Here is a 27,890-nt window from a genome sequence, read left to right on the forward strand (position 1 = left end):
TTTTTCACTTTCTCCAGGTCATTAGCGCACAGAGGGGGGTCTAACTAATATGGCACTCTACTCTGAGGCCTGCTGGGCTGCAGCATGGCGAAACCAACAATAACAGAAAGTCTAAAAAAGATCGAAGCCAAATGACATGTTTGCATGACCATAAAATGGATGAATCTGTATAAAAGTTTATACAGTGCAACCTGAAATTCAACAACAATCCATTCCAAGATAGTTAAAAAAAAAAAGAACTTTATGATGTCTGAAATAATAATAATAATAATAACTTGGATTTATATAGGGTCACCAACATAAAACCTGAATTAGCTCTCTCATTAAAAGTCATGTAAGTGTAAAAACAAGGCTAAAAGTAAAATTTATAAACACATTCCAGACACATAACAGATAATTTTTCTGGCATACATTCCAATCTTCCTTTATTTTTGTCTTATTGTTGCTTAAGTCATATTCGACTGAAAAGCCTGGACATCTGGGGCCAAGCTTCCATTTCAAGTTCTATTGTTATATCGCAAAAAAAAACACACACACACACAGAAAATGAAAAACCATGATCATTGGGCCTAATCGTTTAGATGCTTATTGAGATAAAGTTTTGAAAGAAAAGTGAAAGTCTCACAGGATTTGCGCAGGTCACATGGGATCTGAGGACATCATGGTGAAGTTTTGCAAGACTTGCTAGAGTCTGGCAGAAATTAACAATTAACAAGATTCGCTGAAATATTTTCAAAAGTCAAAAGGTAGCTATGCGAAAATTGTGAAGGACTCAAAATTTGCAAAAATCTCATGAGATTTTCAGGAGAACTTGCAAGATCTGAGCATGCTCACTGAATTGATGTCAGTCCCAAGGAATTTATGCAAGTTCATAGCATTTGATGAAGTCTCATTAGATTTGCAGAACTCTTTTGGGGATTTGAGAAGTCTCACAAGATTTACAAAAGTCTCATGAGATTTTCAGGATAATTTGCTAGATTTGAGCATGCTCACAGGTTTTGTGTTCGTCCTAGAGGATTTATGGAAGTTCACACTTCACAGTTCAAAATGTCTAATTGGGTCGTTTAGGGTTTAAGGAACACAACTTTAAGTGCAATAAGAGGCAGATACATTCTTATTTTATTTTATTCCTGGTCCATGTATAAAATGAGGTATTAATGGCTTAAAGTTGTTTTCCTAAAATCTAAACGTCAATATTTGACATTTTGAGTTGAATGTTTTTATTTAGTGGAAAAAGTGTTTTATAAAATAAATTAAGACAAAGTTCTATTATCTTTTTATTAATAATGAAAAAGACAAAGTGCAATTTAAGGCACATTCCTTTCCTTTAAACATGGAGAGTGAATTACAAAGTAGCCTAGGCCCAGGATATTGATAAAGTATAAAGAAAGAAAGCAAGCAAGCAAGGTGTCACTCATTACTGTTGCCAGCCTTTTTTTGCACTTTAGGGCCACCGTACCACTAATGCTAACACTAGCTGCTAGCCACTAATTGTGAAAATGTTGGTAGAAAATATGTCATTTAAATAAAAACTACAATATGTGAACCAACACGTCGAAAAAGGAAGTCAAGCTGGTGGTCACATCGCCGCGCAGGCCGACTTCAAAGTAAAAGCCAACCATGGCAATTGCATTGACATCAATATATTGTTTGGTAAAGCTTTATTTTTTAAGTTAGCCTTGGTGTAGGCGGCGTGTTCCGTTGAGTACGTTTCCAGCTTCATTGACATTTATTAATGACGGTCTAAATCCATTATGTACTTTGCGCTGGTGTGCCGTCATAAAATATCAATGCTGCCGTTAGTGTATCGATATATTTATTGCAACAGAGAGCACAACAATATATTGCAATATCTATTTTTTTCCCACCCCTATTAGAATCATATTTTAAATAAAATGGTGGTCAAACTGCCAATTTGGAAATGAAAGGTTGCAGTGTAGTCTGACAGCCAAGAGTGGTGGCTTGAATAGTACACAAATGAATACACCTCTTGGATTTGAATTCATTGCTGTAATTGAACATTTTCAAATATCAGCCCATGCCCAAACCTGCTTTCTGTGTCGTCTGTCAGCGAGCAAATTTAAGCTTGGGTTTAATGTCACGCTACCGTGAACACAAACATCGTCTTTGAGAAGTGAACTGAGTGACAGGGATGAGCAACCAGGCAAGAAACCACTCACGCCAGAGCCTGATTAAAAACTCGGAGCACTGATCGTGTAGTGTAGCGCCTGGTAATAAAGGACATTGTGTGAGAAGGGAGTAAAAGGCAGGGACAAAACATACTCTGAGGTATTATCCACAACACAACCTATGCAATGAAACTGGAGCCGGTGTGTCTTTTGATGTAGATTGACAGAGCTTTGACCCCCGCAGGGGAGTGTGAATAAATCGCTTTGCCCTAAAAGTAGACAGGAAAAAGCCTGACATCTGCAAATGTATTCACGTCCTAAATACAAATTAAATCTATTTTAGGTAAAGAAGATGTATTGTGTGAAAGCAAGCGTGTCTAAGATAATTGTGAGTTAGCGGGAATGTTCTAACTCTGAACGTAAGAGCAGTGTGAGGATAAGGTTAAACCAGGTAATTTTTCTCACCAAGAAAATTTTGTCTTGTGATCAAAAATGTTTCAAAGCTCTCATTGACCAAGACAATAAACACAGTATAGATACAGAAATATATATGTCTAATATATCTAACGCTGGAAAGACTAGAACGGTAAACTCCTGTTCTGTCCTGTAGGTGGCAGTAATGTCTCCCAATAATCAGAACTGATTATTGGGGCAGTGTGGGTGGCTGATAATGATCTTGATTATTTGATTAAGGTGAGTTGGATGAGGGAGACATGGGAAGCAGGCTGGATAAGGGCCCTCAAGGACTTGAAGACCCCTAGAACTAAGGACAGCATAAAAAAATGATGCCAGTCTGAGCTGGGCCACAAAAGACGGATGGTAAGCGATCCAAACTTACCATCATCTTCTCAAAGAGGTCGATGATCTCCTTTTCTGAGAGGTTCATGGAGCGGTCGTCGAAAAGCGGCTGAGGAACGGGGAGTTCAATCTGAGCGGAGAGGGGGTCGGTCGGGTGCTGTATGAGGGGCTTCTCCTTCTTCATTCCCGTCTTTCGGAAACTGGTAAGGCGATCGCGCTGCAAAAAATACATTTCAGTCATCACTATCAATAATATTGTTACACTACACCAGACATGAGGGCCTTTAATCCATATTCAGTGCAGTTATTTCACAGAATTGTGCCGTTTAGTGTAATCCCATTAGTGTTCATTAAAACATAAAGAGCCATTATTTTAGCTTTCAAATAAGACAATACAGATTACAAACATTTCGCTACCTAAACAAATAAGAGTGAAACAGACTAATATACAGAAAAGGAAGCACTTTACTCTATGAACCTCATACAGACTTCACTTACCGCCTTACCCAAAGGACCACCTGGTTGTTATAAAATAATGACGCTCAAGTGGCTTTCCTTCATGACTGGCACTATTTATTATCTTCTATAGTGTAAAGAAAGACAAAATATGACCCCCACATGCAAGTAATGTTAGGATTAGTATGGAATGGAGAGGACATGCTGGATTAAAAACATGCACCGTGGTTTAGGAAAGTAGTCATTTCATGCACTTCTAATGTGTTGTTCAATTGTAATGATTTATTTTGAAACAGTAACAAAGTTGGCAAAGTGAAAGAATGGTTTGGGCCATTTAAAGCTTTTACTATGGCAGCACATGTGGCTGCTTTCTTGTGGATTGTATTCCAAACTATTCTCACAACTTCCATCTCAGAACCACAATATAAAGATCAAAGTGTTAGTTTCTGGGGAAAAAAATGTTGGAATACAATATCTGTATAAATTAGTTTAATAGGGACTGTAAATAATTTACATTATTTAAATAATTATTGTCTGTAATAAAACACTGTATATACAAATATTTAATGTATACAAAATGACTGTAATGTAATCTCTTTTATTTTGATATTTTTTATTTTCACCCTATTGGACTATGTAAGTACCTTACTTTATAAGTAAGCGAAATTGAGCCTCCCCTTGTTACGTTTTCTGGACACAAAAAAAGTGATGAACATAAACAAATATTAAATCAAAACTTCTAAAAAATATAGTTTCACTTTGTCATCATGTGTTACTGACATAATTTCCATTCAAATTAAACAACACAATACATTCAGATATATAAACAGACATATGTGATATTGACATGCATGTTATATGTTCACTGAATAATTTCCAAATGGATCAAACAAACGAGAAGAAGCTGTCACACTGGTAGAAACAAGAAGAACCGTGACAGATTTTCACAGTGTGTCTGTTTGCTTCTAATGCATGTTTGATCCAATGGTTTATGTCAGTTCTGTCATGTCTCATGCAGCCATGATGAACAGACGAGTATGATGTAAAACAATGAGAAATGAACATGCCAAAGTAAAACCCAGCACCTTACCATATCATCAGCCAATGTTTTTATGTGTATGTTCTGTTGAAAGGGAGGGAGGGCACAATGTAAATGACAGGAAATGGCCGCACAACAACCAGAGGTGAACAGAGCCCCACATCCGTGTTGAATGCACATACACAGGTGTGTCCCCTGAATCATGTATCATTCCTCGGGTAGAATCCAAACAGGATGAAGGTGAGCCCCAAAATAAAGAAAGTAACTTCCCAAGCTTGTTTTCATCATCTACAGGTGTAGCTCAATAAACTGGAATATCATGGAAAACTTCATTTCAGTAGTTCAATTCAAAAAGTGAAACTCACTATACACAGGGTGAAACATTTATTATTTACTTTATTGTTTTAGAATTGTGCTAGTCATCACAAAATCCCCAAATTCACCATAAAATTGGAATTTCACTTTTAACAAAGGTGGCAACTCCAGGTCCAGGAAGTAAAAAACCCTGCCACAGTTTAATGTGATCTGATGCTAGCTAGCTTCCATGGTGCTCGTTTACCTGCTAGGGAGCTAGCTAGATAGATAGATAGCATCAGGGGCTAAAGCCAAACTGTGGCAGGGTTTTTATTTTCTTGACCTGGATTTGCCACATCTGGAAATGAACTACTGAAATTAAGATTTCTGTTCTAATTTATTAAGATGCACCTGTATATGACACATAAAAAGGATATTGTGCAAATGCAACAAAACTTGTTTAAAGACTTAAAAACACATAGGTGAGTGTAAGCTGATATTCCCCGGCATGCACACCTGAAATAGGAACACCCACCACACACCAAAGAAAATTAAAATGGATGATAAAATGTACATTTTTAATGGCCATTCCACAGATGATTTTTTTAACAACTTTTTTGTTCGCGTTATTTTGTCACTGGTGGAATTTAAATCATGTGAACACAAGTCAATATACTTGTCAACATCTTCATGCTGTGGAATTGCAACATTACTATAGTAGCAAACAGCAGCGGAGCGCAGCGGAGCCGAGCAATGCCGAATGCTCACGTTGCGGTAGTTGAGACGATGCGTTGCTCATTTCCAGTCAGATTGTGAATACTCCCGGAGGTGCTCCATACTCGCGAGTGCATTTTGTTGTAACTGCCATGACTACTTCTGTAAATACCCCCCTTAGCTGTTCAACAACGTGCCTCACGTTAAACAACGCACGCAAGGACCGTTTAGTAGTCTAACAGTATGCCCAATGTAATATACACGAACTCAGCACTGAACTAAAGCTAGCATTAACAGCATTTATCATCCACTGATGCCATCACACCACAACAGGTAAGGTAAGGTATTTTTATTGTTTAAATACTGTACTGTACTGCAAATGTAAAAAACATAAATAGAAATTAAAATAGGAATTTTCCGTTTTTGGAGCTTGGGAACGGATTAATAGCATTTACATTATTTTCTATGGGAATTTTTTTTCCGGAGGTTGAACAATTCGGACTTTGAACACTTTGCAGAAACAAATTATGTTCAAACTCCGAGGTACCACTGTATTCGAAATGGAATAACGGACTGCTCCCTTTAAATTCTGGGCCAGTCTCTTGGAGTGAAATGTGGGAAAATAATTAAAAAGCACGGCATCGGCCCCCCAAAAGAGCCGGCCCTCCGGGCATCCGTCCTGTATGCCAGGTGGCCAGTCCAGCCCAGATCGCAATCGTATCGTGAGCCACTTTGTTGATGTGAGATTCAACTTAGTATTGAGTGAGTGCCCCGAGCGACAGCTGATGAAGGCGCACAGAGGGAGGTCTAGGTTAGAGCCAGTCTGTTTGATCGCTATAGCACCACTAATTTCCTGATTGCTCTAGGCAGCCTTTATGGCCATTAGCAGCACACGTCTCTCTATTCATTAGTACCTCAGAACCCCGCGCCTCGGCTCATACGGCAGTGAACTACTGCTGTCTTAAAAAAATGACTGGCCACTCACATGATGCCATGGAAAGACATTAAGGTGTTTGGGAACATCCCTTTGGTCGTTTTGAACGTTCCCTTATTAGGAGGAAGTGTTGGCGTTTAATGCTGTGATCATGATGCACACGTTTCAAGGATATGAAGCATACATGAGAAAGCTGATCAAGCTGATCTGTCATTAAAGTGTAGATATAAGTTAGAAGCTATTTTGCTACTCACCCATTAAAAGCGTGTTATGGTTGTATTGTAATTTAAGGGACATTCAAATGAGATGATCCACTGACTTTTCTAATTGCACCAAACATGCTGTAACTTTGATCATATTGAACATTAGCATCACATGTTGTCAATGTACTAGTAAATGTACTTTAAGTACAATTTATTCTGCAGCCCATTTAGGCAGCAAACAATTTGGGCCTGAAACTTGTGCCCTCTGCTGTTTGCAGGGTACGTTCGGTTTAGCTTGCTTTGCGTGGGTGTTCACACTCCGAAAAGCAGTTTCAACTCCGAGGCATTTTTTACTCAGATTTTTGGGTTGAAGTCCGATTTGTACGAGTTCCGAGACGTTCAAACTCCGAGGTTCCACTGTATAGATAACAAACTGAAACATCATCAATAAACATCAGTGGCAGAACTACATGTCAGGCAAGAGTCGGGCCAGGCTGGGCCGGCGGGCCTAAGTGGGCCTAACTCAAAATACCAGGACCGATTTTTTTGTGCCAGTTCAGCCCTGATTGCGATAAACGTGTATCCTTGATCCATTAATTGGGAAAACTAAAGTTTTTCTTCTGTAATATTCTATATACGTAATAAAATATATGTTTTGTTGAGTTCTGTGCCATTAGCCTTTTGCCTGTAGTCAACCAGAATAAGAAAATCACAGTGAAATAGTGGTTCCCACATCAGCATCTCAGTTGCAACATGACAAGTGGCTCATCATCACTGTGAAATTTTGTTAAAAATATTTTAAAAAACGGAACCAAAAAAACCCATAAAATGTACACTTTAAATACCTCTTTACGACGACGTATAAATATATATTTTTAGAGGGCGAGGGCAATATTCAGAGAAAAAAACTCGCAAATTTTGGACTTTATAAAGTGGCAAATTTTATTAGAATTATTATTTACACATTCTAGTATTTTTTTTGTACAAGTAGCTAAATTGATGTGTCGAATCTGCTGCTCTCCGTCATTCACTTGCATTTACCTAAAGTATGCTAGCTTCTGATTGGTTAGTGTTAGTCAGCTGATAGGGGATCAGGAAGTGTTGTCGCTCTAGCTAATGTGTATGAGTAAAGTTTAAATTAAGAATGAATTTGTCTCCATCCTGCCTTTTCATTTTATAAACAGTGTCCCATTAACCTCCAACGAATCCTCACATTAGACTATAGCTATGCTACCTGTATTTCTCATAAGTTTCTACGTTTTTTCATCTGCCACGTAGCTTGAAACACTCTGTCATCACCAATTGGATGTGTAATAGCAACAAGCCAAACTTAGACTGTAAAACAAGCACTTGGGTGTTGACTTTCCATCGCATGTAATTAACTTATTCGGCAAATTGTAAGACTTCTTCAAATCATATGTCGTAAATGGTGTCTACCCAGCATGAGTTCTTCTTGATAAACGTTTCATGGGCAACAACTTCTACTGTTGCTAAATCAGACCGTTTATGTGTCATTAACCCTGACATTCAATAGAACTATAATACTGTGTGAAACACAGGCTAATATTTAAATGCCACACTTGAACATTTTCTAATCTATTTAACAACAATCAAACCACTGGTTGGCAAATTGCCTTGACTTGAGGGCCTTTTCGTGCCCCATTATCTTGGCAACATTGCAACAACGTAATTTGACAATCAAGCCTACGTGTCCTCAGGGTACCCCCGTCAATTATTAAAGTAAACTTTTTCATCATAATAAATGTTTATGAGAAAACGCCATCGTCTTTTTTAAGGAAATGAGCCAAATTAATTCTAGGTCCCCCACTGGATGAAATCATATTGAAAGTCAGTCTCGGGACACACGCTTCGGTATGCATATAATCAATAAAAAAAAACACAATAAATCACATTACCTGTATGTCAGTTTATTCTTGCTTCTGATAGTATAAGGAACGCTAAAAAGAGCTCTGTAACATGCGCATGTAAAAACAAACCATTTACATTTAAGATTGGCGACATTACACAGCATTTAGCGAAGCAATAACTGTTATTCCCAACCAATTTAACTGGACCATCTGTATGATGTCATTTTAAGTCACCCACCGGAACGATCGCGATAAAGTCGGTGGCCGCGACGCCTCTTCCATAAGAGTTTAGAAACAAATGAGCTTTAACTTTAATGACTTCTAATAATAACGGGGGATAACTGCCGATAGTTTGGGGCAACTTAAAACGGCTTGGTCTCCCTCTACCGGCAGAAGCTCACACTGGGAAAAATACATTTATAAAATATGCATGTACAAAATATTAAAAAAATATTTTTAAATACTGTGAGGGTTAAAACAAACATTTTCCACATTTTAAGGTGACAACTAACTAACATCAAAGGCCCTGAACTGGGGTTTCATAAATTTAATTTTCTTATTTTAAGATTTTGCATAATTTTTGCATAAAAAGAGGTTGTGGGTCTAATCCATGGCTGAGACAATACAGACAATAAAAATGGGACCTGTTACCCTCCTGCTTGACACTCGGGCTAAGTTATCCAGGTGTAAATAAATACTTATGTATTTTAAGAAAATAGTTCTATTTACTACAGCTTGAAAAAAGTCAGCATTGCTTATTTTTAGTCTAAAAATACTATTTTCAAGACCGCTGTGGTTGATATGGGCTTAGTATTGTTTTTCAAAATCTTACAGGTAAATTTAAGTATAATTTTCTTGTTCTGTTGGATAATAATTTTGCTTATTTGAAGTAATAATTTTCTTATTTGAATATATTTTGTGCTTAAATTTTCTACTGTCCTTTTTGCAGTGAGTTGAATATGTAACTACCTACAGCTGTTATGTGAGGAAATACGGTCACTATAAAGATCACACCTCCTACATCATTTGTCTTTGTGGACTCAGATAGAATGTACATTGAAACCAATATGGTCCACATTGGTGGATTTATTTTCAGGCAAAGAGCACCAAATACCAATGGAATTACCCAATTACACACCATCTGAACAAATCTTTGTCAAAAGTAATCAAGCCACATATTTTTCATGCTGCCTTTGGGAACTCGATGAGGTGTACACTGTACACATAGCAAAACCTACATCAGTTTTCCAGGCATTGCTATGGACACATGAAATATAATGTGCTTTTCAATGCAATCAAATGTAACGCGTTGGTTGAGGTTTGTGTGTCTACATGTGTGTGTGTGTGTGTGTGTGTGTGTGTGTGTGTGTGTGTGTGTGTGTGTGTGTGTGTGTGTGTGTGTGTGTGTGTGTGTGTGTGTGTGTGTGTGTGTGTGTGTGTGTGTGTGCGCGCGCTTTTTGAACCAATAGGTGGGGAAACAAAGACGCAATTAGACCTGTCACAATGAACATAATATAATCCTGATTATGTTTTATTCAAGGAGCAAATCACTTTTCCTGAATCGCATGCATGTTTAAGACAATTTCCCTATTTCTAGGACAATTCAGTCACTATTTCTCTAGTATGCAGCAATAGGCTACCACTTTTTTCAGACCGTGTACACTACGAGTATTTACATTTGTGTACATGCAGACACCGAATCAACAACAGGCATTTGGTGTCCGGTGGGCACCATGTATAAGGAACGCATACAGTAGATGAGATGAAAAAGAATGTAGTCTGGTGAGTATACAAGTAGGACTACAGATGCCGTGTTACATTTGCGTGTTGACTACAAAATTAAGTGATGAAAAGAAATACCACATTGCTTCTTGAGAATAGCACAAGTTATAAAATAAAAGTGTGACAGAGTTGTGCTGTCCCATTAAAGTGATACTTGATCACATCTGTGTCTTGTTGTTACTCGACGTTCTGTGTTGCAGCAGCACCATGACGGGAGCGCAGCTGCCTCCTAGTGGATTACGTCAACCATTTTGCAATGCAAAACTTGCAGTCGGCTTAGAAAGAGTTGTCATCCGTGTTTATTTTAATGTTTCTGGCCGACATGGCTACTCCACCTGCCCGGAAATTATATATGGCAGGCTTGTATGGTGGTATTAGTGTGCTCGTATCGTACTTTTTTCTGTTTCTTATCTCTCTTTTTTTTTTTTTTTTGCTACGAGTCGGTTTTCCAGGCAACATGTAAATACGAAACACCTACACCAGGGGTGTAAAACTCACATTAGCTCATGGGCCACATTGAGGAAAATATATTACCAAGTGGGCCGGACCGATAAAATCATTGTATAGAAGTTCAAAACAATTGATGAGTTCCGAGCGTGTTATATCTACCTGTTTTGCGTATACGAGGTATATTATATTATATATTGTTCCCAGAATGCATTGCATGGTGCAGTTAACAAAGTTATAGTTAAGTTACAAATTAATCCATGTCATAATGTGTGTCACGTTCAGCACATTTGTGTTTGATTTATTTTGGTCTATGTTTTTATTTCACTTTCTAACTTTAGGTTGTGTGTAATCTGAGGATTGCTTGTGAAATTAATAATTTATGTTTTGATTTTGGCCGTCAGATTAATTTAATTGGTCTAACGGTACTTTTATTTTTTTAACTTTACAAGAGCATGTCGCGAGCCGGATTACACCCTTTTTCGGGCCTTATCTGGCATGTTTGACACCCCTGACCTACACCTATTTTAGAAATACTTGCATTCATGTGTACATAGTTCAAAATATGAAGGAATTGTAAGTAAGGTCATTTGAAACCGACACAATGACATAAGAGATGTGTCATCAATAAACTATATTGTGCATTTGAACAGCTGGAACTAGGACTGTAGCCGTGTCAAAATAAGACCCTGCTGGCCATTGTGGTACTTCAGAGAGTTCCAGAGACCTTTGGAGCGTTGTCTGCAGCGCTGAATAGTGAGCATAGTGCAATTTAGTGGAAGTACCAAGAGCTTCCTGAGACTTCAGGTGCGAATGTGTCTTGAGCATACAAATATTAATCAATGTCCAAAATAAAAGACAGAATACAAAAACAGTTGCGGAGGTACGCAGAGCTAAAACTCTTAGAGCCTCTTGCTAGCGTGCCATGAATCATCTATTTGGAAGAGCACTGAGAAGGACAGCCTATAATCTAAGATGACGGATTCTCATCAGTGCAGCACGCAGTGTATATATACTGTGTGTGTGGGCCAGGGGAGAAGACTTGGCCCATGAATGTTGCAAGATAGCATGCAAAGGCACACTGGATTCAAAATAAAAAATGACACTTGTCAGCTGACTTGAATGGTAAAAAGTAAATCAAAACTGCACAATGAGCTATCTCCATCTAAAGATATCTTTGGAGCACAGTAATTGCTTTGAAAAATAAACATTTGCAATGTGGACCTGCTATGCCTTTAAATGGGCATGAGTGAGTGTGCAGTCGAACTATTCAATTATTCCAGGCGGGCACTGGCACTGCTAGTAGTGTCCTAAAACAGCAATCAGTGAAAGGGGAAGCACACAAAAGGCAGCCCAGCCAACATTTGAAAGGCTTTTCAGTGGGCGCTGCGACCATGTGACTCCACAGTCAGGCCCTCGGGTTATCTCTGTCCCTGCAAATCTCTTGTACATTAATCCTTAAGGACGAGCATGACACTTAGCTATTATGTAGACTATTTGTCTACCAATGACAATATTCAGCTAGGTCAGTTGTATATTTCTCACATACAGTCTTGTTCAGAAGTATTTGGACACTGAGTTTTTGTGATTTTTGCTGTTACACACGTCAATCTGAAAAACAATCGGCTTTAATTTAAGATAGTTGAATTTCACTTTCCGCAAAGCCCGTATCTCACTGAGCGGTGAAGGCGTGCGATTGTGTCCAATTAGCGAATGTTGTTTTTTTTCGACAGGGTTTGTTCAAGGATGCAAAAGGCTGCAAAGACATTGGCAAGACATTCGCAAACAGTTTCAACTGGGAAAAAAACATAAACCACAAAACCCGTCCTTGGCACTGAATGTTTTGATTCTAATGAACGACTGAAATGTAAATACTTGTACTCGTCGTACTGAGTCTGAAAAAGTACTATTGGTGCATTCTGAACCATTTACAGTATACTGTTATCCTTTAATTAGCCTACCTTAGTATTAGTGTGATTAATATGAACTTTAACACAAAGTAGAGGAAAAATTTCATATTTAGTCGACAAATAATTGAGGCAGACAGACGTCGTGCAAGAGGACATGAATGAGCCTGGGATGCATGCAGAACATACATAAAGAGGGGGTTTCTTCCACTGTGTTGCTAAAACATTCTTCACTGCTTCCTCTCTTTCTCCAACTTCCTGAATGCCATGGACACACTCACACGTGGTGCATTTCCTGCCTCACATGCCTTCTCAACACTGGCTACATTCAATCAACACATTGTGGGAAAGGTACACAACAGCACCGGGAATATAGATCAGCTTTTAAGTGTTTGGCCATTTAGTGTCAACAAGACCTTCAGACGCTTTACTAAAGCTCATGTATCAGGGCATCAAATGCTTCGTAGGTCACCAGAAAAAAAAAAACATGAAGATAAATAAGTGTCTGAAAGTATCTTCATTATAAATATGCCCTAAAAACACACACACAGACAAAACTTCAGAGTTCAAATGACAACAAGGGCTGTTCAAAAAAATTAATATACACAAAAAAGTAAGCTCCCGTTCAAAGGTGAAGACACCAGCTTCCCAATATTCTTCCATTATAATAATATTGCATTTACACGTGATAAAGATTTAATGATTGACTGGATTATTTCTATTTCCATTTGTTTTCTATTATTTCTCAAAGAGACGAGTCAGCCTATCACTGCCAAAGTCAGGTCTCACATGTCCAAGAGCAAATAATTAACACATCCATGTGGCCTGAAATCCTCATCACCGTAATTACTCTATCACGACCCAGTTTGATTATTCCAGTGTTAATTATAAATGGACTCAAATACAACCAGCCAGAAAATGAGCTTCTGGCTTTGCATTGACTCGCTTCAACTGTTGTTTTGTTAGTTTTTCTCGGTTGGGGTATATATTGAACATTTGAAAACTTACATAATTAGTTCCCTTAAGTTAACACTTTTTTAAATGGATCTATTATTAGCCATGATTCTTCAAAATGGTCGATGCCGATATTTGTCAAAATGCTGAATATCGGTGCCGATAATCGGCACGGCCGATAATCGGTCTATCCCTAATGATTTTCTACTTAATTCATGTGAGAGCACGTTAGGATCATGCCTACATTCTGACACGGAACAGCCAGTCCTATTATTGTGGATACGTGGGAATGACTTTCCCCTCGTGCAGCTCGGTGTGACATCATCTTTTCCTCTGGTATGCAAAAAAGAAAGATTTTCCCATTCCGTCAAACCTGCTCTCTCGAATTCCTTTCAAAAAGGTCCTCTCGTTCTAGTGTCAGTTTTTTCCCCCAACATCAGCAGAACAGGCCGTAAAAGTAACATTAACTTTGGGAGTGCTATTCTAAAGTCCTTGGCTGGGTTAAGTATCTACGTCCTGGGCCTAAAGCCCAAATGGTGTAATTGTGATGTAATCCTTCCTGGTGAATTGTAGCACAAACACGCAGATGCCTTGTTTCTCTTCTACAGACTGGTTTGACTCTGCTGATACGAAATTCAACGAGTCTGCAAGTTTGCGTCAGACTCGCAATGCAATGCAATGCACACACACTCAATTTGACATTTTCCATCGAAGGGTATGTTAATACAGTATTGAACCAGTAAACCATTTACACTTTGTTTGTTTGTTTGTTTTAGAATGTTTAACATACACATGACAAAATTGTCAAAAGAAATTCCAGAGTCGCCAATGTCTGACAATCACAGCGAGGAAATCTATTTATTTTTCAGAGCGAAACAGGGGTCAGAGAGGCCATGTTGTGTGAGGTATTGAATGGGCACAATACCTTACGGTACCACAAAGATACATCATGGCCTTGTGGCGATTCGTGTGAAGAGAATCTGTTAGATGCTTGTAATAGTGGTCGTTGTATTTCCAGGGAAATTGGAAGAATAGAAATGTTACTTTGAAACTTTTTTTTTTACTGGAATTGCTCTAATATGCAAGTCAAGACACTAGTTGGCAATAATACCTTGTTAATTATTTTTTTTCCTAGAATGTTTTATCCAAAATTATATTTTCAACACCCAGCGCTACTATTTAACATTTGAAAGTAATGTGTCTGTCTGCACTTATTATGTTTATGCTAAAAATATGTACACGCCTGCATGTTCTTCTCTGCTGGCCTGAACACAAGGAGAAGCACTGATATATATTTACATCTTACATTTTAGTGCTTTTAGTGATTTTTTTTTTACTAATTAATCGCAAAATGTTCCATAATTAATTGTGATTAATCGCATTTTTAAACTATTATTTTCTTATTATTTTTTTTATGTTAACAAGAGTATGAAAACATAGGAAAAAAATACTTTATTGTACATTGTACACTTGGAACAGAAAAAAATGTGTGATTAACCGTGAGTTAACTATTAAACTATTAAAGTCATGTGATAAATTACGATAAAAAAATTGTAATCGCCTGACACCTCTAATATATATATATATATAAATTTGTCTAATCTTCAGAATCAGGAGTGCTATTACACATTATACAGCACCTTATACAAAGGACAGTGAGCCAAGAAAAAGTTGAGATTGGGCTTGTGCTAATATGGCGAGCCACCATTTGACAAAAACCCCCAAAACTACTTGACAGATCAACTTAAAGCATGCATTCCAGCCCTTCGCGGAGTTGCAATCGCCGCGCTCCAAGCGCACTTCGGGCCGGCAAGAACGTGTGGGATAAACAAACCATGACAGCTCATGGATCCACCCAGAGGTGAATAATTACTTCCTCTGAGATTTCAGCAACAACTCGCGAACATGTTGAGCATTGATTGAGGGCTGAGAAAAGGGGAAGACTGGTAAATACTGAGACTCCTCAAAGGAATCAGGAAGGACCATTTGCAGGGTGAGCTCATTCTGACTCTGAAAGGTTGGGAGTGAGGATATTCCAGAGTTTGCAGAGTGGTGTCAGAATAGTTTGCGGGACGACATGGCATCTCTGTGATTTCCTGTCAGGGAGTTACTGGTCGTACTTTTTCCTTTAAAACATTGCTGGAACACAACCAGTGATTACAAAATGTTTGCAACAGAGCATTTGGCCCTGGTTATGGGAAAACTTAATACCATAGCAACATTCCCATCTTGAAATTCAGCGTTTGAAGTCTGCGGTATCAACCCTGGCTCATTATAGTCAATTAAAATACATGTAAGAACAGTCGTGGTAAGAGACTGTTACCCGCTCAGCAAAAGCAGTTCAGAGAGAATGTCAGAAATAGTTGTATACTTTTTTTTAAGGGGGAAATCAGCCCCCCGCCCAAAAATAAATTGACAATAATATGTTTTTGCAGCCCCACTAGTCTAAATATGGTATTCTATATTGATATTGTGTTAGTGGAATATGAGGTAAGCAGCAAAATCCAACAGTTTTTTATCAATATCAGAAGGCGGCCATTTTGCCACTTGCTGTCGACTGAAGATGACATCAATGTTGCTCAGGTTTTAGGTAACAACCAATCACAGCTCAGCTTCACAAAACAGATGAGCTGTGATTGGTCGTTGCCTCAGCCCGAGCAACTGTGATGTCAACTTCAGTCGACAGCAATTGGCAAAATGGCCGCCCCGTGAAATGGGTAAAAATGGCTTGATTTTGCTCCATAACTCATATTCCACAAATGTAAAATTAATCAGAATGTCATTTTTAGACTAGTGAGGTCACATATAACATATTATCAGCAAGGAATGTTTAAGGTTGATTTCAACTTTAAGTCTCATGTGAAAATATTGTTTAATAACCACCAAGTTCATACAATTGCTGACAGTGTGTGGGGGTGTGGGTGCGAGTGCAGCTGCTCACCCGCCACAGTTTTAGATTAGCCTGCGTGAAAACGAACGCGTCAGACTGCAAATGAAGGCACTCAATTGAAGGTTTTGGATGTTTTTGGTCAACAGACAATGTTTACACAAGAACTACATGCCAGTGCAGCCATGTGACATTCGGTTCAACCAGACAAACCTCAACATGGTACACGACAACCACAAAGGAATGGTGATGGCATAATGTAATGACACGGGAGCACCATTGATAGACAGTTCTTAAACTGTATTTCCAAATAGACACATCCTCTTTCTAGTTCCACTTGATGGTGAAAAGATGTCATTTAATTGACTATGCCTGATAGCATCGTGCCGTGGCAGAAACCACAACACATTGCCGGAAGAGCATACAACGCATATTGTAAAGCTGAATGTTATAAAGTTTCATTCATTTTCATCCATTCAAGAATCAGATGAAGAAGAAGTCGTCTTGGTAACTGTCGTGTGACGTAGTTTGCTAGCGCTATGAGCATGTGGCCACAAAAATAGCAGCAAAATTTGCCACAATAAAATACAGAGCAGGATTCGAGTTAAAGTAAGCAATTTTAAACTAATAAAGATAAAAGACAAGAATAAGAAAAACTAGTTTGCTTCCATGAACATAGGGTACGTTTATGAAAGTCATTCTGACCTTTAAGAGTGTACCCATTAATTTCCGAACGCAGCTTATGTTATAAAGCAATCAGCAACTCATGCTTGAAACGTTTCCTTTCCTTGTATTGCTCGAACCAAACGACACATTTGAACAATGATCCGAGTTTCCGAACGGTTGTCGTAAAGCAGTACACGTTCTGAGGTATTTCCGAACGCACCCACTCTCACACAGGGGCATCTGACTGAATTTCCATACACATTCTAGGGAACGGGGATTTTTCGGTGCCAGTCCTAGTGCTAATTTTAATATATTGTCACACTAACACCTTAACACCCTAATTTTTTGGGTCAGCCAGATTTTTGCAGGAAATGACTGTCCATAGTACAATGCAGATGTTGCAAAAATGCCTATCTCAAGGACAAAGGATGAGTAAGGCAGTTACCTTAACGATATAAAAGTTGCACCTCAGCACAAGTACCAGCAGCAGCCAAACCATGAAAAAAAGTGTGCCTTCTACTCCGAAAAATATAGTAACCATGTCACTCTTAAAGTATTAATTTGGATTATTTGAGTTCAAAAGGTAAATGACTGTATCATGCGCTTTGTGTAATCATGTTGTTTTACCTTGATGCAAACGTAAATATTGGTTGAAAGACATTATTACATCTAAAAGTTCAGAAATTATGCTTATCCGGTACCCAAATCATGACAAAGTTACGGTTTTAGGTAAGTGGGGACACGACGTAGCCTGTCACTAACCTATGATAACACAGCAGTAAATACACAATTGCAGTAAATATTTTATGAAAAACACTTGTAGGCCATGTATATTAAACAATCCAATAAAACAGTAGGTAGATTAGTTTTAACTGATGCATTCCCAAGAAAAACACCTGGTACTCTCTGCGATTATGTGGAAAAAAAAACAGCCAGGCCACTATGACTACTTTAAAACATCAATAGGTAGGTAGGGCCACACCACAAAGAAATGAGTCAACAAATTGTTAAGCTACTTTCAACATGACCTTAAAAACGCTGCGCACCAACTGTCACAACAAGAAGGCTTGGCAGTACTTTTAGGGGGAACCAATTGACGAAGTGATCACATGATGCACTAAGTGCAAAGCACAACACAAAGATACAACTACCTCTTTAGTGCAACTCACAAATCTATTAGCTGCACTCACTGCACATCAATAACTAACTGCATTAAAAACATGACTGCGCGAGAGTTCATGTTTCTGGTTGCTAATATGAAAAGAACACTATCGAGACTAAAATCTAAAATCTCCTGTGTAAAAAAAAAAAAAAAGTGGGGGTGTGGATTAGAGATTTTCTCAAAACTCTTTTTCATGCAACATACCAGTTTTTTGTTTCTGCCTTCATCCTCGCTGGATCTCTTTTTAGAAGGTTTATTAGGGTCGTCCCCACCGCTAGCTTGATCCATTTTGCCTCCAAAGTTGTTCTAAGTTCCCTTCTTCAATGACTTGACAGGAACTCCGCCGCCACCACAACAACAAAAAGTTGGCAAACTTCACTCGTCAACACGTCACTTGGCAACAACTTTCAGGCCGAGTTTTTTCCATATCCATTCGGCTAGAGAAAAAAAATCTGAATAAAAACAATAAATAAGTGGGAGCGTTGCAAAAAGTAGTATCCGAGTGGATGGGGTGTCGCTTCAAGATGAAAGAGGTGTGGTATCCGTTCAGCACTAATTCTTCTCTGTCGCTCTCTGAAATAACATTATATTCATTACATATGTTAATGTCAAATATGTTACTTTCAATTACAAATCCTGCAAAACGAGTTTCCATAGTCTGGTAAGTATTTAAAGTACAACCAAATTCAATGAGGGCAGAACGCACTGGAAAAGGCGACTAGTTACTTCAAACACGTCATTTTATTTTATTTGTAAGAACAATAGCCCTGCGTTTAAATTATTACCAAAATAAACTTAAATGCGTTTGTTACCTATTACATGTATAACGACCACACTATTCCACATAAAAAGGCGACCAGAAATGAGACTGTATTAGTTTTTAGCGTTTGCAATCGAGGCCACGTACGCATCACCCTGATTGATCGCAATCAATATCAATAGTAACAATAGTCGAAAAATCACCGTTGTTCTCTCTGGAATACTTTGCAAAGCTGTACATTTAGCCACGTTAGCGTACATGGAACTTTGTCGCCAGTAAGATGTCAAAATATTTGGTCGCTAATACTACGCGCGGGTAGACATGATAAAACAATAAATTACTATATGAAAAATATAAATATAGTAATGTGTCCAGTGAAACTCACAGTATCCCATCCTGGTCAACATCGTCGCAACCAAGCTTGAATGCCAGGCCCACGCTAGGCACCGCCTACTTTGTTTTTACTGGTTGGTGGGCTGAAGGAGAAAAGCTCCCGACTGCTAGTGGTCCGCTGTGTTGGCTGTCAAAAGGTTGGCGTGGCGTCATCGTGTGTAGACGAGGGGGTCAAATCTGATTTCACAGCAAGTGGATAGATTTCAATGAAAAAAAGAACAGACCTATAAATGTAGGGAAGAGTGCGATAGGGGCGACGTCATACCGGAAGTAGTGCGGGAAACCTTGACAACAAAACACATCCAGCGTGTCCCGCGTTTTTTTTCCCCCTTGCCACTTGCACATACATACACATACAAACAAGCGCGTGTTGCATCAGTGATTGTGCAACGTGCATGTGAAGATTACTACCAAGTTATATAATACAGTATTATTAATACTGTATCATTAACAACTGTCTTGTGTGCACATAAATAAGTAAGGGACGGGTCGTGTATGGACCACTGCAAAACATAAAAATGCTCTGTTTTATTTTTAAAGGAACCATATTATGCAATCCTTACAATTTGAATCAGTTCCCAGGTATCTTAGCAAAACATAGCTGATATACTTTCATTAAAAATAACCCAAAGATCAATAATTGTAAACATTTACAAAGCCTATTGTTCCCCATGTGTATTTGTCTCATTCATCTGTGATGTTGACCAACATTCAAAAATACATTTTCATTATAAGACTCACAGCTTCCACTGCAGTGTTTAAATTATTATTTTTAAATAATCTGTTTGTCTTTCACTAACAAACAAACAAAAGCACGTAAAAATCTGGACATATGTTTAAGACAGTGACAAACAAATGCATTTCAGTCAGCCACGCGGTGTGGCAGAATCACATATTAACATCAGTTAAAGTGCTTAACTGCATGACTCCGCAGAACACAATAGCCACTTTCTGAGCAGCAGACCTATTTACAAGTTATTCAGCAACTCGTGTAAATAATAACCAGCCTCAAAATGTCAAGTCGAGTCAGCACTTAGGGCAGTAAACAAACTCACATTGATATACGTTCCATGTAAAATACAAAATAGGATCATGAGAATGTGTGTAAAAGGTGATGTGGTGTCTGGTCTGGACTATTGTTTCTGTAGTAGTTTTATTCTCATCTATGCTTTGTCTAATGTTGTCCAGTTTCGTAGGAGACACTGGTGACAAGCCTATTTATATTTGGGAGCATCTACTGCGGCTTACATTGGTCTCCCTGGTCACTCACGGGGTTTATAATTAAACACACAGAGCTATTGTGGACATGGAATATTATATTCCCAGAGGTCATTTGAATGGAACGACTGACCTAGGCCTTGGGAAAATATTTATTCCTCTTCAGACCCCACCAAAAATGTCACATGTGCTCGTTATTGTGTAACATCTGACTGGTGAACTTGCCTTAGCCTATTAATTAAAGAACTGTATTCTCACTTTTGTGCAGTGCGCTTGAGTAACTATTAACTATTAAAAAGTGCAATATCAAGTGTTGCATTTTATACAGCCTGTAATTTTCACATTGTTATGCCAGTATTTTACACACTGTTCTAATAAAGACAATAATTGTCTATCTAGAAGTAGTTGTGGATTGCAGATGCACGGAAAGCAGTCTACAAGACTTTTAGCTAAAATGGCAGTTGCTGTCCCACATTAATGAAGCATGAAGCCACCCCATTTAGACAAATGTGAAATTGTAATGTTACCTGAAGCATAGTGTACGAGAATAACCTTCAGCCTTACTTATTATCTGATCACAGGTTAACAGCCAGTGTGTTCTGATCCATTTCCATTTCACTTGAAAATGGTTGAGCTGACAAATATAAATAATACTTCAATAATTACATAGCAAATCCTTGTACATGTGGTCAACAGGGCAGCCTTCTTCTTCATCTTCTTGGTACTTTGAGGTAGTGTGGATGGCCTGTGGCACCATGCTTCCTCCTATAGGTAAGTGCTGGTACTACACCAGACTTCCGGTTTGGGTCAACAGACTTTCAATTGTCCGTAAAGATACCATAATATATGTGGTGTGCTGTGTAAGTGATCTCAGGTACACCACACACTGTAAGGCTGTAAGAACACAGATTTCTTTATAGACTAATGTGAAATCTCCCACATTAGAAAAAAAAATCGATTAACACGTAAAAAAAATCTTAATGCGTGTACCAGGCTGAAGACGCTCTTTGCTCCTCTGACAGCCGCATAGACCATTTCTATGTTTAGACCGTAGAGATAAAATGGATAAACTTGTAAATTATTAATGAACTCCAAGACTACTGGTAAGTGAAATAGTTTACTTAGGGAAAACTGAAACTTATAAATTTGTACATCTGGTAATTTATGATTAAGGTTTTAAATAACATGCATCTGGAATGTTGTCTACCTCATTTACCATAGATAAAAAGTAAATATAAACAAATATAATCGTTGAATCAAATTTTTCCCCCCTTTTGAGAAAAACAAGTTTACTATGGATAATGTGACCTTGATTGCACCATATCTCATTTTATTAACATTAAAAATACAATTTCCCCCTCAAAAATATGTATTGCACTGATATTGCGCCATGTCCTTAATGCTCATCCTGGAGATAGATGACTCTCTGAATTGTTTGTTCTGGATAGAGAAAACAGGAGTAAAAATCAATAAAAACAAGCCACTCACTATAAAAACGACAGCACCGAGCAGCAGCCCTGTTGCAGAATTTTTTTTAATTTTTTTTTTTAATGCCATTATTGACTTACCTTGTGCACATCCCCTCTGGCAATGTCACACAATACTTAAAAGACTATGGGAAGAAAGAAAAAAAAATACAGATATATTATGACCCTCATGTGTATTATGTTGAGTATTAGTATTTTTTTTTTATGTACTTAAATTGAAAACGGCTTCACCTTTCAATGAGTTAAAATGGCAATCCTTTCTCTGCATTATCCTCTCCTGCATCTGCCTCCTGAACCTCTACTGAAGTCTTCCATCATGTTGCTAATTGTTGTCAAAACAGCTAGCTAAGCGATGCTAGCTGGGTTACTCTGCTAACATAATGCTCCGCCTCCTTTCTTACTCAATATTTATTACTCCCATGAGTTACTGTTAAGCGTCATCAGGTCCCTTAAAAGGCGCTATTAAATTCTAAGATAATATTAGTATTAGCAACTTTATTATTATTAGAAACTGTATGCATTTTCATTTCAACTACACGGAATTACTTATCTTTCAAATGTTCTGCAGCACACCATTGCGCCTCTCTCCATATAGATTTGAAAACCTCTCCAAATTGGAAAAACAGGCCTGAATTTTATGTTTAAATGTGGCAAAACGGTGCAAATTTTTTTAAATCACTCCCAAGCAGCCCGCCAATTTGAAGCTCCTGAAATGTGGAGGGGGAAAAAAAACAAGATAAACTATGAATTTTTTCATGAGATATATAGATACCTGATTGGGCCAAACCATTTTTATCAATCTCAGGGGGCGGCCATTTTGCCACTTGCTGTCGACTGAAGATGACATCACGGTTGCTCAGGTCTCAGGTAACAACCAATCACAGCTCAGCTTAAGAAAACAGGTGAGCTGTGATTGGTCATTGTCTGAGCCCTGAGCAACCGTGATGTCATCTTCAGTCGACAGCAAGTGTCAAAATGGCCGCCCCCTGAGATGGATAAAAACGGCTCGATTTTGCTTCATAACTCATATTCCACAAATGTCATATTAATCAGAATGTCATGTTTAGACTGGTGAGGTCACATATCACATATTATTGTCAAGAAATGTTTAAGATTGACTTCCACTCTTAATACTGCACAAGATTTTTGTTTTAGAACATGCGGTAAAACTCCACGTCGCCACTCCTGTTTTGGTTAGCAAAGGAGTTCTATCGAGTTAAGCAGTTAAGTCTTTAATATCCACATGTAAAAGCTATCAACAGTAAAACAGAAGTGTTTATATGTTTGAAGTGGAAAACGGCAATGGCATAATTGAAGTTCATAATGACACTCATGGTAAACGTAAAAACTGTTGGTAAAATTATGAGCGGTAAACTCCTGAAAAAAAAAAGTGATGGCAAAATAACGTCTTTTGGTTTTTTTCATGATCCTGCACCATTCTAAAGACAGAATATTCACTACCTCTGATGTACTTCATTATGTACTCCAACAGACGAGAGTGTCTGGCATCGCTCTCGGTCAACAGCATGTTCAGCAAATTACTACCCAGGTTGCTCCACCTGCAAACTGGCCCCCCGGGGGGTCTTGATCCTGCCGAGCAGCCGGGCAGTCGCTTACCAGACATCTGGCAAGGAAATAACACGGGGAGGTAGAATAGAGGAGTTTGTCAACAAAACTGATAGTATTCAATGTCGTAATTGAAACTCCTCAACTCAGTTCAACAAATCATAAATGATTGTAGTTTTCTCGTAAACAGTCTTGGTATTAAAGTTCGATTACCTGCCAAAGGCAGCATAACACAACACAGAAAGAAAAACATGTTTTATTCTATCCTCAATGTACTATTGCTACTCTCTCCAAATAACAACATTCAGTACAAGCTGAAAAACACACTGAAACACCTTTCCTTGACATGTCATCTGGAATTACTTTGTTAGCTGGTCCTGGACAGCAATTGGCCCACGTTGTTTGGAATTCGACAAGATTAGGGGTGATACTGGGTGTCTATTTTTAGATGTTCAAACAAAACGACTCCACCTCTGCTCTTGAGCGTCTTAGAAACAGCAGGTTGTGGCTTTGTGCCCAGGGAGGAAGAGGGCAGCTCCAGGACAGGAAGGACCCCCCCCCCCCCCCCCCCCCCAGTGGGAAGCCCTATTAGGTCTACTGTGGATTTACAGAGGACAAACACAATGGATGATGCCATTGCAACGCATAACTACTGGCTGGAGGTCCCCTGTTGACAATAAAATTGATCAGAAACTGGAATTTGTTGTCGATTTACAATGTTTGTTGTTGTTGTTGTTGTTGTTGTTGTTTTGGTCTACAATTTCAATCATACGACACGGCGTATTAGGGCCACGTATAAATATATTTTTTACAGGGTGGGGGCAATATTCAGAGAAAAAATCCCCACAAATTTGCCACTTTATAAAAGTGTCAAATTTGCAAGAAAAAACTCGTAAAGTTGCGGCAAATTTGCGACGTTATAGTGGTATTTGCGAGAAAAAAACTCAGAAACGTATGAGAAACACACGCAGCGTAGCTATAGTCTAATGTGAGGATTCGTTGGTGGTTAATGAGATACTGTTTTTGAAATTAAAAAAAGCAGGATGGAGACGGATTCATTCTTAATTTAAACTTTTTTTCCCCACTCCCTTCATACAAAGACATGCACATACATACAAAAATGGTCCCGAACCCAAGCCAACCTGCACTGTAGGCAAGTGACAATATCACTCCGCCACCTGGAGCCCTCTTAATTTAAACTTTACTCGCCATACACGGCATCTAGAGCGACAACACTTCCTGATCCCCTATCAGTGGGTTCTCACTTTTTATGCGTTTAGCCGACATTTGGCTGTAGAAATATGCTGGACAGACAATCTTACAAATGATCACAGAGACTGAATCACCATTGTGTCTCCTTCCAATGCTCTTTTCATATCATCACTATCAGACCTCTGCCCTCATTCGCGACATTTCCTGCGTGCATACAGTACAATTCCGAGTAGAGCTTATCAGCATGGACCAGTGGAACTACTGCTTGCTACTGTATTCGCTCTTACGGCGGAACGGCAACACAGCGGCCAGGCCAGACAGCGCTGATCCCAGAGGACATGTCGAGCGCTGAAAGCTTTGACCCTGGTTCAATCTGACAAAGAAAAATGGCCTCACTCTGAAAAAGTACAGAATATTCATCCATGAATCTACAGTGTTTTTCCAATGCGCCCGAGGCCATCAAATTAGTCAAGCACTGCTGCGATGTTGTGATCAGTGGGGGCATAAATGCAAGTGGTAATAAAAGAGGGTGGCTTCATGAGGCGTGGCGCATCAAATGACAACCATTTACCATCAAATTGCGCTGCCCTACAAGGTCAAAAGTTTAGAAGCGCGTCAAGAGAGGGCGGGAGAAAGAGAGAGCCCCCAAAATACACATCAAATCTGAACTCATGTATTTGTTGTTTTGATTTTATCCTGGAACTTCTGCCTATTAAAAACAAAGATAAATATTTTATTGCGAACACGAAAATAAATTAATGATGTAAAATTGCAGATGTGGAATCTGCCGGTGACAATTTAGTTGCTAAACTCATTTGTTTCCAAAAACGTATCAATACGTTCTATTTAAAATATTAGCAGTGTCCCAAAGACGTATTTATACTTCTTCTTTTTTTTGTCATGCTAGAGCATACAAAAGGCTTTGATGCAGCCTCTGAACTGCAGAGAACGGTTGAAGCAATGGTAGCAGGTGGCAGCAGAGTATAAGAGCTCAACCAGGGCCATGTTGCAACAAGCTCTTTTCTCCAGTGTTTTGAACAGGTTTGTGAATAATGATGAAACGTAGCTATATTCTAATGCTAATTTATGCAAAACGGAAACAGATCGAAATATATAATTTTTTCCTGAAAGAAGAGACTAATTTTTCTTGTGGTAGGTTCCATGTTTTTATAGCAATAGAACACAATATTCTGTGGGACTTGCAAAATCTGCCAAAATCCAGTAAAACAGCCGGGAGCAAAGGGCGTTGCTTCAGTGAAAATGGCTGGGGGTGAATGAGTTCAAATTAAATTAAATTAAATATAATAATATTAATAATATTAATAATATTAATAATATTAATAATATTAATAATATTAATAATAATAAAACAAAAATATTAATAATAAAATAATAATAATAATAATACAAATAGTGACCATATATTTATTTTAATATTTGTATATATCAGGGATGGGCAACTTAAATGGCGAACAACACAAATCTGTGTAAAATTGACGGCCATTGAAATGTATTGGGAAAATTTAGCAAAAAGAAAAACAAATAAAATACTGACAATAAAATCTGCGAAAATAAAATGCACTGCTTTCACCGTCTTACAAATGCAATTATGCCATCTAGTGGCAGAGAAATGGCCTCAACACAAATCAATATCACACTTGTTTTAATACAGTACAGCACATCTTTTTAATTTTAACTCAATTTTATGAAGTATTAGGAAATTACTGTATCAGTGACTAAAAGATAAAACCATAAATTAGTTTAACATTTTTCCACTTTTATGTTAACAAGAGTATGAAAATTGTTTTATTGTACATTTTATTGTACATTTAGAACAGATATAAAATTTGTGATTAATTTGTGAATTAACTATTGAAGTCATGTGATTAATTAGAATTTAAAAAAATTATCGCCTGACACCCCTGGTATAAATCTTCTTAATATACACATGAATTGCCCCCGATTAATTGTACCTTTAAAAAATGAATGCCGTTAAAGGAACTAAATTAGCTCTAAATTAACGCACTAATTTTGACACCCTTACTTTATACGTAATAAAATACAAAATATGCACGAGTGTATTATTTTTCGTCTACTTGAGGGGCGCCATCATTACATTCGCTACTGGAGTATCTGTGACGTTGATTGTGTGTCGCTTTAAATATATGGAGAGTGATATGCGGCATACTTTTGTGCACGTCTTGCACATACAAGGCCTCCTCCCCATTTTGTCTTGGCACAAAATGCTTTTTTGCTGCCATTGTCACTTCTTACCCAGTAGGACGCTTACTGACACTTGGGGAGCGAGGCAGGGGTCCTCGTTGTGAAATGCTTGTGCAATCGCAGCTCTTTTCCTGGACGGTTGTTAGCCACACTCCTTTGGTTTTCCTTCAAAGCCACCGGCAAGCCAGTGAGGGGGAAATGACATTGCTCAGGTTTGTCGAGTCAGAACATTGACCCGAGCAAGAAGAAATAGCTTCAACTCTCCAGCCTCCTCAAATCACCACGCCGAGGCACCTAAATGCCACTTTGATGAGGAAAGAGACCGGCGTCATTTTTGAGGGCGGGATGGGCTCACAGAAGGGGAGCTCATTTCGGCAGCTCTTGTTTCAGCAATGGTGATGTGAAGGAACAGTTTTGTAGTGGCAGGGCAAAGCTTTCATTAAGGCTTAAATTGGGTGGGTGAGGGGTGGGGGTGCACCACCGCCATCCCCACATACTTGTTTCCGAGAAAGCAATTGGAGAAACAAAAGGATGAGGGGGGGGGGGGGGGGGACAAATGGGCCCTTGAAAAGCTTATTACACTTCCAAAACACCAATGACATCAGGTAGCCGGTGGGGGGAAAATCTGTTTGTCCAATTTATATGATAAACGCATCTGATTGAGGTGCATGATGAAACGTCTGAACTGAGTGCTTTTCTAGCTCAAGTGTAACAAGCGTAAAACTTTGCAATAGCAAAATATACTGGTAATTACATAATTCTTACATGGTTATTACAGTTCAGTTGTAGTC

General features: G+C 38.5%; 1 protein-coding gene across 3 annotated transcripts in view; it reads right to left on the reverse strand.

The window, feature by feature from the left end:
* The window catches only part of diaph2 (diaphanous-related formin 2), a 386,239-nt gene extending 366,484 nt beyond the window's left edge, over nt 1–19,755 (reverse strand). For all 3 annotated transcript variants that reach the window (XM_086084214.1, XM_086084213.1, XM_086084212.1), the window contains exons 1-5: nt 19,659–19,755; nt 19,386–19,570; nt 18,445–18,813; nt 4,474–4,506; nt 2,968–3,144 (exon numbers count right to left, since the gene is read on the reverse strand). In XM_086084214.1, the coding sequence (XP_085940340.1) occupies nt 2,968–3,144; nt 4,474–4,506; nt 18,445–18,528 (294 nt within the window). In that variant the 5' untranslated portion in view covers nt 18,529–18,813; nt 19,386–19,570; nt 19,659–19,755. The remainder of the gene's footprint in view (nt 1–2,967; nt 3,145–4,473; nt 4,507–18,444; nt 18,814–19,385; nt 19,571–19,658) is intronic.
* Between the last annotated feature and the right edge of the window lie 8,135 nt (nt 19,756–27,890).

Source organism: Leptonotus elevatus, chromosome 9 (genome assembly GCF_054856555.1).
Source record: "Leptonotus elevatus isolate MCC_2025b chromosome 9, RoL_Lele_1.0, whole genome shotgun sequence".
Taxonomy (NCBI): domain Eukaryota; kingdom Metazoa; phylum Chordata; class Actinopteri; order Syngnathiformes; family Syngnathidae; genus Leptonotus; species Leptonotus elevatus.